The sequence below is a fragment of the Pristis pectinata genome, chromosome 38, assembly GCF_009764475.1.
Source record: "Pristis pectinata isolate sPriPec2 chromosome 38, sPriPec2.1.pri, whole genome shotgun sequence".
Classification (NCBI taxonomy): Eukaryota; Metazoa; Chordata; class Chondrichthyes; order Rhinopristiformes; family Pristidae; genus Pristis; species Pristis pectinata.
This window is the reverse complement of record NC_067441.1, coordinates 8,639,617-8,650,716: the sequence shown is the minus strand read 5'-3', so window position 1 is coordinate 8,650,716 and position 11,100 is coordinate 8,639,617. Positions and strand designations below refer to the sequence as shown.

Sequence of the window (11,100 nt, the reverse complement as noted above, 5' to 3'; positions counted from 1 at the left end):
TTATAATTTGTTTCTAAACACAGTAGAATGCAATACCAGCCAGGTCAGCAAGGATAGTCCATCCCGACGGCAGCAGTCCATATGAAGTTGTTTCCATCATGGCGATGAGTGGTCCCAGGATTCTGACCCAGGGGTGGAGGGAGAGGGGTGGTACACAACATCGTACAACACAAGTACCTTAAGAGCAGACCGGCAGCAATGTTAGTGGTCGCCAGGGGAGGCTTATGACCTGTGACAACCGAATGGATCACATGGTCACTTTTTGTAGTGCTAGCCTTCAAGTTATGGCATTGATTGTCCCTTTCCACATTTCATGGCCACTGGAGTGTCAAGCAAGGGCCAGAGCCACCCACGAAATTCTACACGTGTGGAAACCATGCAAAAATCTAAAGTGAACACAACTGGAATTGGGTTTTGGAACCCAACTGAGAATGAGTCGGGAGGCGAAGAAGAGTCCAATAGCAGCCACAGAAAATGTTATGCGGTTTATTTATTTACACAGGTCAGGAGCCTGGTGAGGATTGAAAACAGCCTGTGGGAGAAGCACAAGAAATCCAAGCCACACTTTGTGGGAGATTTCACTCCGTTGACTTCACACTGGGGAAGGAAGGCCAAAGCCTACAGGTTAGTCATCTCCTGACACTTTGTGCACCAGTCCTGGGATCGGTGATGTTCATCAGCAGATCAGTCCCTGGAAGGAGTGCTGATGGGTTACTGCCTGTCGGGACTCTTGTCAATCCCTGTGGATGTGCGTTAATGGGCATACTACTCCAAGGGCTCCAATAATGTCCGCAGGGAAATCTGGGTCACGTTGGAGTGTGCCCAGGGTTGATTTAGCCTTACAACTCAGCCTGTGAGCGGGATGGTAATTTTCCCAATATTTTTTTTTTAATATGATGCCTAACTGTTCAGAAACAGGGACTAGCTGTGCTGAGTCGACATCGACACTTGACGTTGACACTTGTAAATGTCAAACGTAGGAGGCATAGCTGTTCACTCTGAGCACCGACCCGGGGTTAGACAACAAGTAAAGATGAGATAATTGTACCCACTTATCCCTCTACTTACCAGGAGCTTGCATTTCCATAGCACTTTTCACATCCCTTGCAGGATATTTTAAAGCACTTCTCAGCCAACAAATTACTTTCGAAATAACACTGTTTAAAATGTCAGTAAAAGGACGGTCAACTTGTACACAGGGAGCTCTAACATGAGTGTGACAATGGTCAGACGATCTGCTTCACTATGTGGAATGAGGGGTAAATAACTAAGGAGAAATTCCCTGTTCTCTCCTGCAGCAGGAGACATACAGTGCAACACTCCCTCATTACTGCGCTGGTGAGCCATGGTTAAATTGCTTGAAGTTAGAAGCAGAATTTAGGAGTGGGAATACTACCCACAGTTGGCACTGTGCTAATAAACTGACCTTGCTGGTTATAGAGGTATTGCAGGATTGAAACGAGGACCCTTCTTAAAGGCACTTCGTGATTTGCCTCCTCCTGGATGACAGGGAGGGAGGAGGGCAGCAGACAAAAGGGAACTGGAACAGGAACCAGTAGATGGAAGGATCGAGTTGCAGATGACTTGGAATCGAATTGGACATGTTATGCTTTTGAAAATTCACGATTTAAAAACTGTCGGTGACACAGCACAGGTACAATGCGCCGAAGCAGAGGTGCCGTGTCTGTAAATCCTCTGGCCGGGAAGCGATGGATTCAGGTAGATTACAAAGTGGGCAGGTGGGAGAAGAATCCAAGGCAGATCAGGCGATCCTGTGCGTCTCATACGATGGCGGAGGGTGAGCGGGCAGAACACCTTAACTGAAAGATGAACTTCCATGGCCTTGAGCTGTTGACCCGGGAGCAACGTGAACTGAGTTCGGCGATCCTTCTCTCTCTCTCTCTGTCCTTGGTTCTTCACGGACAAGGCCCACAATGAGAGTCAGCAACAATGCAGCAACCCCAGCACGCCACCTCACAGTCCACAGTCACTGCCGCTCTCCAGTGTGCAGATACACCGGCAAGACTCCCTGTACAAGGCTCTCCATGGTGAGCTCACACTCACAGATCACAATGAGGATGCTTCACTGAATTACGTACCATGTCCGACTTTGACCAAGGCAGCTGGTCTAAGTGTCAAAACTCAACAACAGTTCAATCTTTACGGCATCTTATTAAAAACAGCTGGCATTGGTTCTTCCACGGAGGGGAAAGACCAACCTCACGCGGCGGAATGGAAAGGCAGATGTCCCATCCCCACCCCGCCCCGGACCTCCTCACCAAATCAGGTGAACAGTCAGCCAGTAGATAATGAGGGGCTGGAAGGCAGCGAGAGCCAGGGTGACGTACATCCTCAGCCGGTTCTTGGAACTGTGGCTGGTCGCTACGCCCGATGAGGAGAGGACCTTCATTCTCAAGGAGCGGACCTGTGGGCAGGGTTGGGGATTTGAAGCAGAACCAGACAGCAAGTGAGATGACGTCGACCATGGCACGGATGTGTTAATCAATCCACACGATCGCTCATTCCGGACCCAATTAACGTCTCTAGAATGTTCCCCTCCATCAAGGTTAAACGGTACAGGCCCTCCCTGGGTTACAAACACCCGTAAATATGAATGAGCTCTAATAAATATTATTAAATTCAAATGAGAACTAGTCTTGGGGAAAAAAAAGTTGTTTCCATGTAACCTCCCTGCAGTAATCAGACCCCATGTCTCACCACGGGAGGCCACTTAAGAGATTTGCTTTGGAAATTGCCAAGTGATCGCTTCTGTTGATACTTGTGCACTGATATCTCTGTTAAACAATGTAAAGGCCACTAATACTTCAAGCCCATCAAAACCAGCCATTGAATGTGTACCATTGTAAGGAGGCAGGGGAAGACAATAAAATGTTGATGTTAGTTGGTCTTCAGTCATTGTGGAGGTATGGTTACCATACTGGATAATGTATATTTTCTGACATATGGACAAAATCTACTTAAGAGTCACAGAGTTATACAGTACAGAAATAGGCCCTTCAGCCCAAGTCATCCACATTGATCAAATTGCCTACCTGAGCCAGACCCATTTGCCTGCGTTTGGCCCATATCACTCTAAACCCTTCCTATCCATGTACCTGCCCAAATGTCTTTTACACGTTGTATAGTTGTACCCACATCTACCACTTCCTCTGGCAGCTCATTCCACATACCCACCACCCTCCGTGTGAAAAACTTGCCCCCCACCTTAAACCTATGCCCTCTAGTTTTACACTCCCTTACCCTGCGGGGGGAATGAGACCATCCACCTTATCGACGTCCCTTTTATGATTTTATAAGCCTCAAGAAGGTCACCCCTCAGCCTCTTTCGCTCCAGGGAAAAAAAGTCACAGCCTATGCAGCCCTGTAGCCCCGGTAATATCCTCGTGAATCTTTTCTGTATCTTTTTATAGCTTTACCAAAGATTATGCATAGACTGAGCAGAATGAGTCCAGGCTTTGGGAGTTTTGAAGAATAAGCTGAGCTCGTTGAAACCATATTCTGAGGGGGCTTGACAGGGAAGGTCTTGTGAGGATATCTCGCTGTGAGAGCTGGTGGGCACAGTCTCAGGAGAAGGGGTTCAACACCATTGGAATTATAGTTGGTTTATTGGTCCCATGTACCAAGGTACAGTGAAAAACTTGTCTTACATACCATTCACACAGATCAATTCATTGCACAGTGCACTGAGGTAGTACAAGGTAAAACAATAACAGAATACAGTGTTACAGTTACAGAGAAAGTGCAGAGCAGGCAGACAATAAGGTGCAAGGTCATATTGTGAGGTCAAGAATCCATCTTATCATACTAGGGAACCGTTCAAGAAGCTTATAACGGCAGGATAGAAGCTGTCCTTGAGCCTGGTGGTACGTGCTTTCAGGCTTTTGTATCTTCTGCTCAATGGGAGAAGAGAGAATGTCCCGGGTGGGTGGGGTCGTTGATTATGCTGGCTGCTTTACTGAGGCAGTGAGATGTATAGACAGGGTCCATGGAGCTGGTTTCCGTGATGTGCTGAGATGTGTCCACAACTCGCACAGCAGTTGCCGTACCAATCTATGGTGCATCGATAAAAATTGGTGAGGGTTGGCGGGGACACGCTGTATTTCTTTAGCCTCCTGAGGAAGTAGAGGGACTGATAAACACGAGATGAGGTATATGGGCTGAGACCAAGAGAATTTTGCACTATGACAAATCACAGATTATGAATGGTGGAGCATGGTTCATTTTCTGGTATCTGCCCATCCCTAATTGCCCACTGGGTGGTATTTCAGAGGGTATTTAAGAGTCAACAACATTGGTAGGGTCCGGGGTCACAGATAGGCCAGAGCTGGGTAAGGATTTCGAGCAACAAACAAGATGCCGGAGGAACTCAGCGGGTCGGGCAGCATCCGTGGAGGGAAACAGACAGTCGACGTTTCGGGTCGAGACCCTTCATCTGGTGTCTCCGAGTAAGGATTTCCTTCCCTAAAGGACATTACTGAACCAGACAGGTTTTTACAACAATCCAAGAGTCTCACTGTCATCATTACCAATGACTTTTTCCCCTTCCCCCAAAAATTTCCAGATTATGGAACGGATTTAAATGCCACAAGATGCAGTTATGTGATACAAACTCAGGAGTCTGAGTTGGCGGGCTTTGGAACATCCTTCAAGAGGGTGAACCCTCGCAAGGCATCAGGCCCCAACGGTGCACCTGGCAGGGTACTGAAAATCTGTGCCGACCAACTGGCTGGAGTGTTCAAGGACACCTTCAACCTCTCACTGCTGCACTCGGAGGTTCCCACCTGCTTCAAAAGGGCATCAATCATACCGGTGCCCAAGAAGAGCAGGGTGAGCTGCCTCAATGACTATCATCCGGTCGCACTCACATCTACCTTGATGAAGTGCCTTTGAGAGGTTATGGCTAGAATTAACTCCTGCTTGAGCAAGGACCTGGACCTGTTGCAATTTGCCTACTGTCACAACAGGTCTACAGCAGACACAATCTGACTGGCTCTCCACTCGGATTTGGAGCACCTAGACAACAGCAAAACATACGTCAGGCTGCTGTTTATCGATTACAACTCGGCGTTCAACACCATCATCCCCTCAGTACTAATCAACAAGCTTCAAAACCTGGGCCTCTGAACCTCCCTCTGCAACTGGATTCTCGACTTCCTGATTGGGAGACCACAGTCAGTGTGGATCGGTAGTAACATCTCCTCCTCACCAACAACACAGGCGCACCTCAAGGATGCGTGCTTAACCCACTGCTCTACTCTTTCTACACTCATGACTGTGTGGCTAAGCACAGCTCAAATGCCATCTATAAGTTTGCCGACGACACCACTGTTGTTAGCAGAATCTCAGATGGCAACGAGGAGGTGTACAGGAATGAGATAGATCGGCTGGTTGACTGGTGTCACAACAACCTCACGCTCAACATCAGCAAGACCAAGGAACTGTGGACTTCAGGAAGGCGAAGTCGGGAAAACGCACACCATCCTCATTGAGAGGTCAGCGGTGGAAAGGGTGAGCAGCTTCAAGTTCCTGGGTGTCAACATCTCAGGGGATCTATCCTGGGCCCAACACATCGATGCAATCATGAAGAAGGCACGCCAGCAGCTCTACTTCATTAGCAGTTTGAGGAGATTCGGTACGTCACCAAAGACTCATACAAATTTCTACGGATGTACAGTGGGGAGCATTCTGACTGGTTGCATCACCACCTGGTATGGAGGCTCCAATGCACAGGATCGAATGAGGCTGCAGAGGGTTGTAGACTCAGCCAGCTCCATCACGGGCACAACGCCCCCCACCATCGAGAACATCTTCAAGAGGCGGTGCCTCAAGAAGGTGGCGCCTCAAGAAGGCGGCATCCATCACTAAGGACTCTCACCACCCGGGACATGCCCTCTTCTCGTTACTACCATCAGGGAGGAGGTAGAGGAGCCTTAAGACCCACACTCAACGATTCAGGAACAGCTTCTTCCCCTCCGCCATCAGATTTCTGAACAGTCCATGAACCCATGAACACTACCTCGTTATTCCTCTTTTGCACTATTTATTTTTGTAACTTACAGTAATTTTTACGTCTTGCACTGTACTGCTGCCCCGAAACAACAAATTTCATGACATATGTCAGTGATAATAAACCTGATTCTGATTCTAATTTGGTAACTTACATCACCTCCAAACCCTACTTCTTGTGCTACAAGGCATTGTGCTTGCAGTGAGTTGGAGAAAGCAGGAAAGTACAAGGCGGTTACTTACTAAGAAGAACATGATTGCACAGGATGTCCAGGCTAATGCCACATAGTAACCATCTCGCCCAAATAACAAGCCACTTAGAATGGTGATTATGATCCTGTAAGAAAGAGATGACTGTTATACCTCTGTCACAGACCCTAGTCAGTGGAAATCCAAGTCTACAGAGAATAGATATCCCAGGAACTCCCACAGCAGCACACCAGAGCCTACGAAGGAGAGGGCACAGCCTCAGAATAGAAGGACGTCCCTTTAGAACACAGATGAGGAGGAATTTCTTCAGCCAGAGGGTGGTGAATCTGTGGAATTCATTGCCACAGATGGCTGGAGGCCAAGTCATTGGGTGTATTTAAAGCGGAGGTTGATAGGTTCTTGATTAGTAAGGGCGTCAAAGGTTACGGGGAGAAGGCAGGAGAATGGGGTTTGAGAGGGAAAAATAAATCAGCCATGATCGAATGGCAGAGCAGACTTGATGGGCCAAATGGCCTAATTCTGCTCCTATGTCTTATGGAAATGTTGAGTGTGTGAATTAGTGCTAAAAATAAAAAAAGAACTTGAACTAATAAGATAAAATATTTATCAGTCACATGTACATCAAAACACACAGTGAAATGCATCTTATTGCGTTACCGAGAATGCGCTGGGGACAGCCCGCAAGTGTTGCCACTCTTCCAGCGCCAACATAGCACGCCCACAGTTCCTAACCCGTACGTCTTTGGGAGGAAACTGGAGCACCCGGAGAAAACCCATGCAGCCACGGGGAGAATGTACAAACTCCTTACAGACAGCCCCGGGAATTGAACCCGGGTCACTGGCACTGAAATAGCGTCATGCAAACCGCAACACTTCCGTGCTGCCCTGACACCAAGGAGAGATAAGAGACAGCAGAATCTGGAATAAACAACAAATTTCCTGGGTCGAGCAGCGTCTGTGGGGGAGAGAGAGAGAGGAATTGTCGATATTTCAGGTCGAAAGCCCGCATCAGGACTTGCAAAACGTTGACAATTCCTCCCCTCTACCACACCACCAACCCCACCCCACCCCCAACAAACTAATGTTGCCTGACCCACTGAGTTCCTCCAGCTGATTGCTTGTTGCACCTATACCATGTTCCCTCACAAGCTCAGGATGACTCCCTGAGCACTTCACAGCCACTGATGTAACCTCCTGAAGTTAGGTTCCACCAAACGAAACACAGCAAGTCCCCACGAACAAATAATCCCATTATTTGTATTTGGCCATGTTGATCGAGGAATAAACATCACTACTGCCACTTTCATTCCACTAGCGGCTCCGATGTCTTGCACACCTATCTGAGGGGATCTCGGCTTCACCTGAAGCACAGAGCAGCACTTCCAAACTGTAGCGGTTGCTACCGCGGAATAAAACAAGACTCTACTCGGAGGATCGCCAAACAGAACTCGTTTATTTTCCCGCCTTGTGCGGGCCCTTTAAGGGAGAAAAACTCCCGCCCAAAAAACCGGCAATGACGTAAGTCCTACGTCATCAGGACTTTCCCGCGCGCGGGTTCTCCCCGTCGCTCGGAAAGACGAGGCCCGCCGCCATCTTGGGCCTCGTCGCTCCGACGCCGCGCGACCCGACTGCCGAGCCGGTTCGCCCGACTAGACGGTGAGTCGCCACAAAACAAACGAACATTTGCAGGCACCGGAAATCTTTTACAACATTTCCAGCACACAGACTCTGCTGCATCAGGAGCATCAGCCTCAACTGCTTGTTGTACGGGAAGGAATAGTAAGGGCTAATAACTAGTAAATAGGGATATGGATTGAGACATGGACTGCAGCAGTGAGGCATCACGGGCACCAGCCTCCCCTCCTTGGACTCTGGCTTTACCTCTCGGTGAAGCAGCCAGCATAATCAAAGACCCCACCCACCCGAGTCACTCTCTCTTCTCCCCTCTTCCATCGGGTAGAAGATACAGGAGCCTGAGGGCACGTACCACCAGACAGCTTCTATCTCACTGTGATAAGACTATTGAGCAGTTCCCTTATATGATGAGATGGACTCTGACCTCAATACCTTGTGACCTTGCACCTTATTGTCTACCTGCACTGCACTTCCTCTGTAGCTGTGACACTTTACACTGTACTGTTATTGTTTTTATCTGTACTACATCAATGCACTCTGTACTAACTCAATGTAACTGCACCGTGTAATGAATTGACCTGTACGATTGGTATGCAAGACAAGTTTTTCACTGTACCTCGGTACAAGTGACAATAATAAACCAATACCCACTACCCAATTTTCAGGAGCTTCATTAATTACGTTATAGCGTGCACCTATTGTTGTAATAGAAAATTGGATTTACTGTTAATTAAGTTAGACTTGTGGATATTCATCTTATTCTGCAATCAAGACCTAGTTTGTTACTCTTTCTGTAACCACCATTCTGTTATGCAAACCTAGTTTCACTGTTAATCAAGCTTCTGTGTAATCTCGTGAGCTGAGAATGTAAAAGCTATACCAAATTCGCGCTCAACTTTGACTGGTCTCCTGGTGCGCACCGGTTTTAATAAATCGCCCGTTATTTCAAACACCAACGCCTTTCCGTTTGCTCCTACCCTGCTCAAGACAGTGCGAGATGTTACATTTTGGGAAGTCAAATCAGGGTAGGGTTTTCACAGCGAATGGTGGGGCCCTGGGGAGTGTTGTAGGACAGAGGGGCCTAGGAGTACAAGTACGTGGTTCCCTGAAAGTGACGTCACAGGGTGGTGAAGGCGACATTTGGCAGTCTGGCCTTCATCAGTCGGGGCATTGAGTATAGGAGTTGGGACATTATGTTACAGTTGTATAAGACATTGGCAAGGATGCAGCTGGAGTACCGTGTACAGTTTTGGTCACCCTGTTATAGGAAAGATGTCATTAAGCCGGAAAGAGTGCAAAGATTTACAAGAATGTTTTTTTTTAATTTTACTTACAGCGTGGTAACAGGCCCTTCCAGCCCAATGAGTCCGCGCCGCCCATTTTAAACCCAAATTAACCTACCCGTACGTCTTTGAAGTACGTCTTTGTCAATGTTGCCAGGACTCGCAGGCCTGAGTTAAATGGAAAAGTTCAGCAGACTAGGACTTTATTCCTTGGAGTGAGGGGTGACCTTATAGAGATGTATAAAATTATGAGGGGCATAGATAGGGTGAATGCGCACTGTCTTTTTGCCCCAGGGAAAGGCAATCAAAAACTGGAGGGCATAGGTTTAAGGTGAGAGGGGAAAGATTTAAAGGGGACCTGAGGGGCAAGTTTTTCACACAGAGGGTGGTGGGTATATGGAACAAGCTGCCAGAGGAAGTGGTTGAGGTAGGTACAGTAACAACATAAAATGTTTTTGCAGTTCCCCCCCCTTATCATATAAGTTTATGTATAATTTCTGTATATTCTGTGCGTCATCCATACCTACGTGCCTGTGATGCTGGTGGAAGTCTTTCACTGTACCTGTACCTCACTGTACTTGTGCACATGACAACAAACTCAACTTGATAAACTTGACAAGACACTTGTACATGGAAAGGAAAGGTTTAGAGGGGTATGGGCCAAATGGTACTAACTTAGATGGGCATCTTGGTCTGCATGGAAGAGTTGGGCCGAAGGGCCTGTTTCTGTGTCATAGAGTAACAAGTCCCCAGATGTTTCCAATAACTGCCAACACCTATCCTGGGCAGTGCTCACATTGGCCTGTGAACAGGATGTTGTCTCCACTGTCTGCGTTCCTATTGCTCACCCACCCCCACCGTCTTGTCCTGCGGGGTTACAGCAGCCACCTTTACTCTCTGCCACCATAACCCCGCTGTGCGTCATGGAACAGCCCTGGCCTTTGCCAAGCGAATGACATACAGCCAAGGGAGGAGCTCACGTTGCATACGCCGGCGGGAAAAGAGGTTTGAAGGACACAGTCTAATCTGCAGCGTCAAGTGATGGCAATAAACCACTCGAGCTTTGCTCTCTTGATTAGATGCAACCTGCCTCTCCTAAAAATGCATGCAGTCAATGCCATCTGTCAGTGGCTGGTGCAGATTGACAGGGTGACTGTGATCATTCAGGCTTCCTTCCCACTGAAGACACCGCCATAAGTGTTTCAAGCCACAGGCTCCATACTGATTCCAGCAAGGCAATCCCCTCAGGCAGGCACGGTCGTGTAGTGGTTAGTGTGACGTTATTACAGCGCCAGCGACCCAGGTTCAATTCTGGCTGCTGCCTGTAAGGAGCTTGTATGTTCTCCCCGTGTCTGCGTGGGCTTCCTCCGGGTGCTCCGGTTTCCTCCCACATTCCAAAGGCGTATAGGTTAGGAAGTTGTGGGCATGCTATGTTGGCGCCGAAAGCGTGGCGACACTTGTGGGCTGTCCCTAGAACACTCTACGCAGAAGATGCATTTCACTGTGTGTTTCGATGTACACGTGACTAATAAAGATATCTTATCTTATTGTTCTTCTGTAACCCACTCAACCTCATGGCCATGCACTTCACATTTTGCCACTAAAGGTAATTTACAGCGGCCAATTAGTCTGCCAGCACATCTTTAGGAAATGGGAAGAAACTCACAGGGAGAAAGTGTAAACTCCAAAGGGCTTAGATCTGCAAACAACATCCCAGGCCACTGCACATTATTTCCCTTAACTTTATACCGTATCCTGCTGTAACTCTGGTTAGGCTGCATTTAGAGTATTGCGTGCAATTCTGGTCACCTCACTATAGAAAGGATGTTGAGGCTTCAGAGAGGGTGCAGAGGTGGTTTACTAGGATGCTGTCTGGATTAGAGGGCATGTCCTATCAGGAGAGCTTGGACAAACTTGGGCTCTTTTCTCTGGAGCGGCAGAGGCT

At 47.9% G+C, this 11,100-nt stretch overlaps 1 protein-coding gene across 2 annotated transcripts in view; it reads right to left on the bottom strand.

Moving 5' to 3' along the window:
• Positions 1–472: 472 nt before the first annotated feature.
• The window catches only part of LOC127587075 (protein YIF1A-like), a 31,138-nt gene continuing 20,510 nt past the window's right edge, over positions 473–11,100 (bottom strand). Inside the window, exons 7-8 of one of the 2 annotated variants that reach the window (XM_052045255.1) lie at positions 6,271–6,364; positions 473–2,425 (exon numbers count right to left, since the gene is read on the bottom strand). In XM_052045255.1, coding sequence (XP_051901215.1) covers positions 2,276–2,425; positions 6,271–6,364 — 244 coding nt within the window. In that variant the 3' untranslated portion in view covers positions 473–2,275. Of the gene's footprint in view, positions 2,426–3,599; positions 4,134–6,270; positions 6,365–11,100 lie in introns of those variants that run through there. The other variant, XM_052045254.1, reaches the window with a different exon arrangement.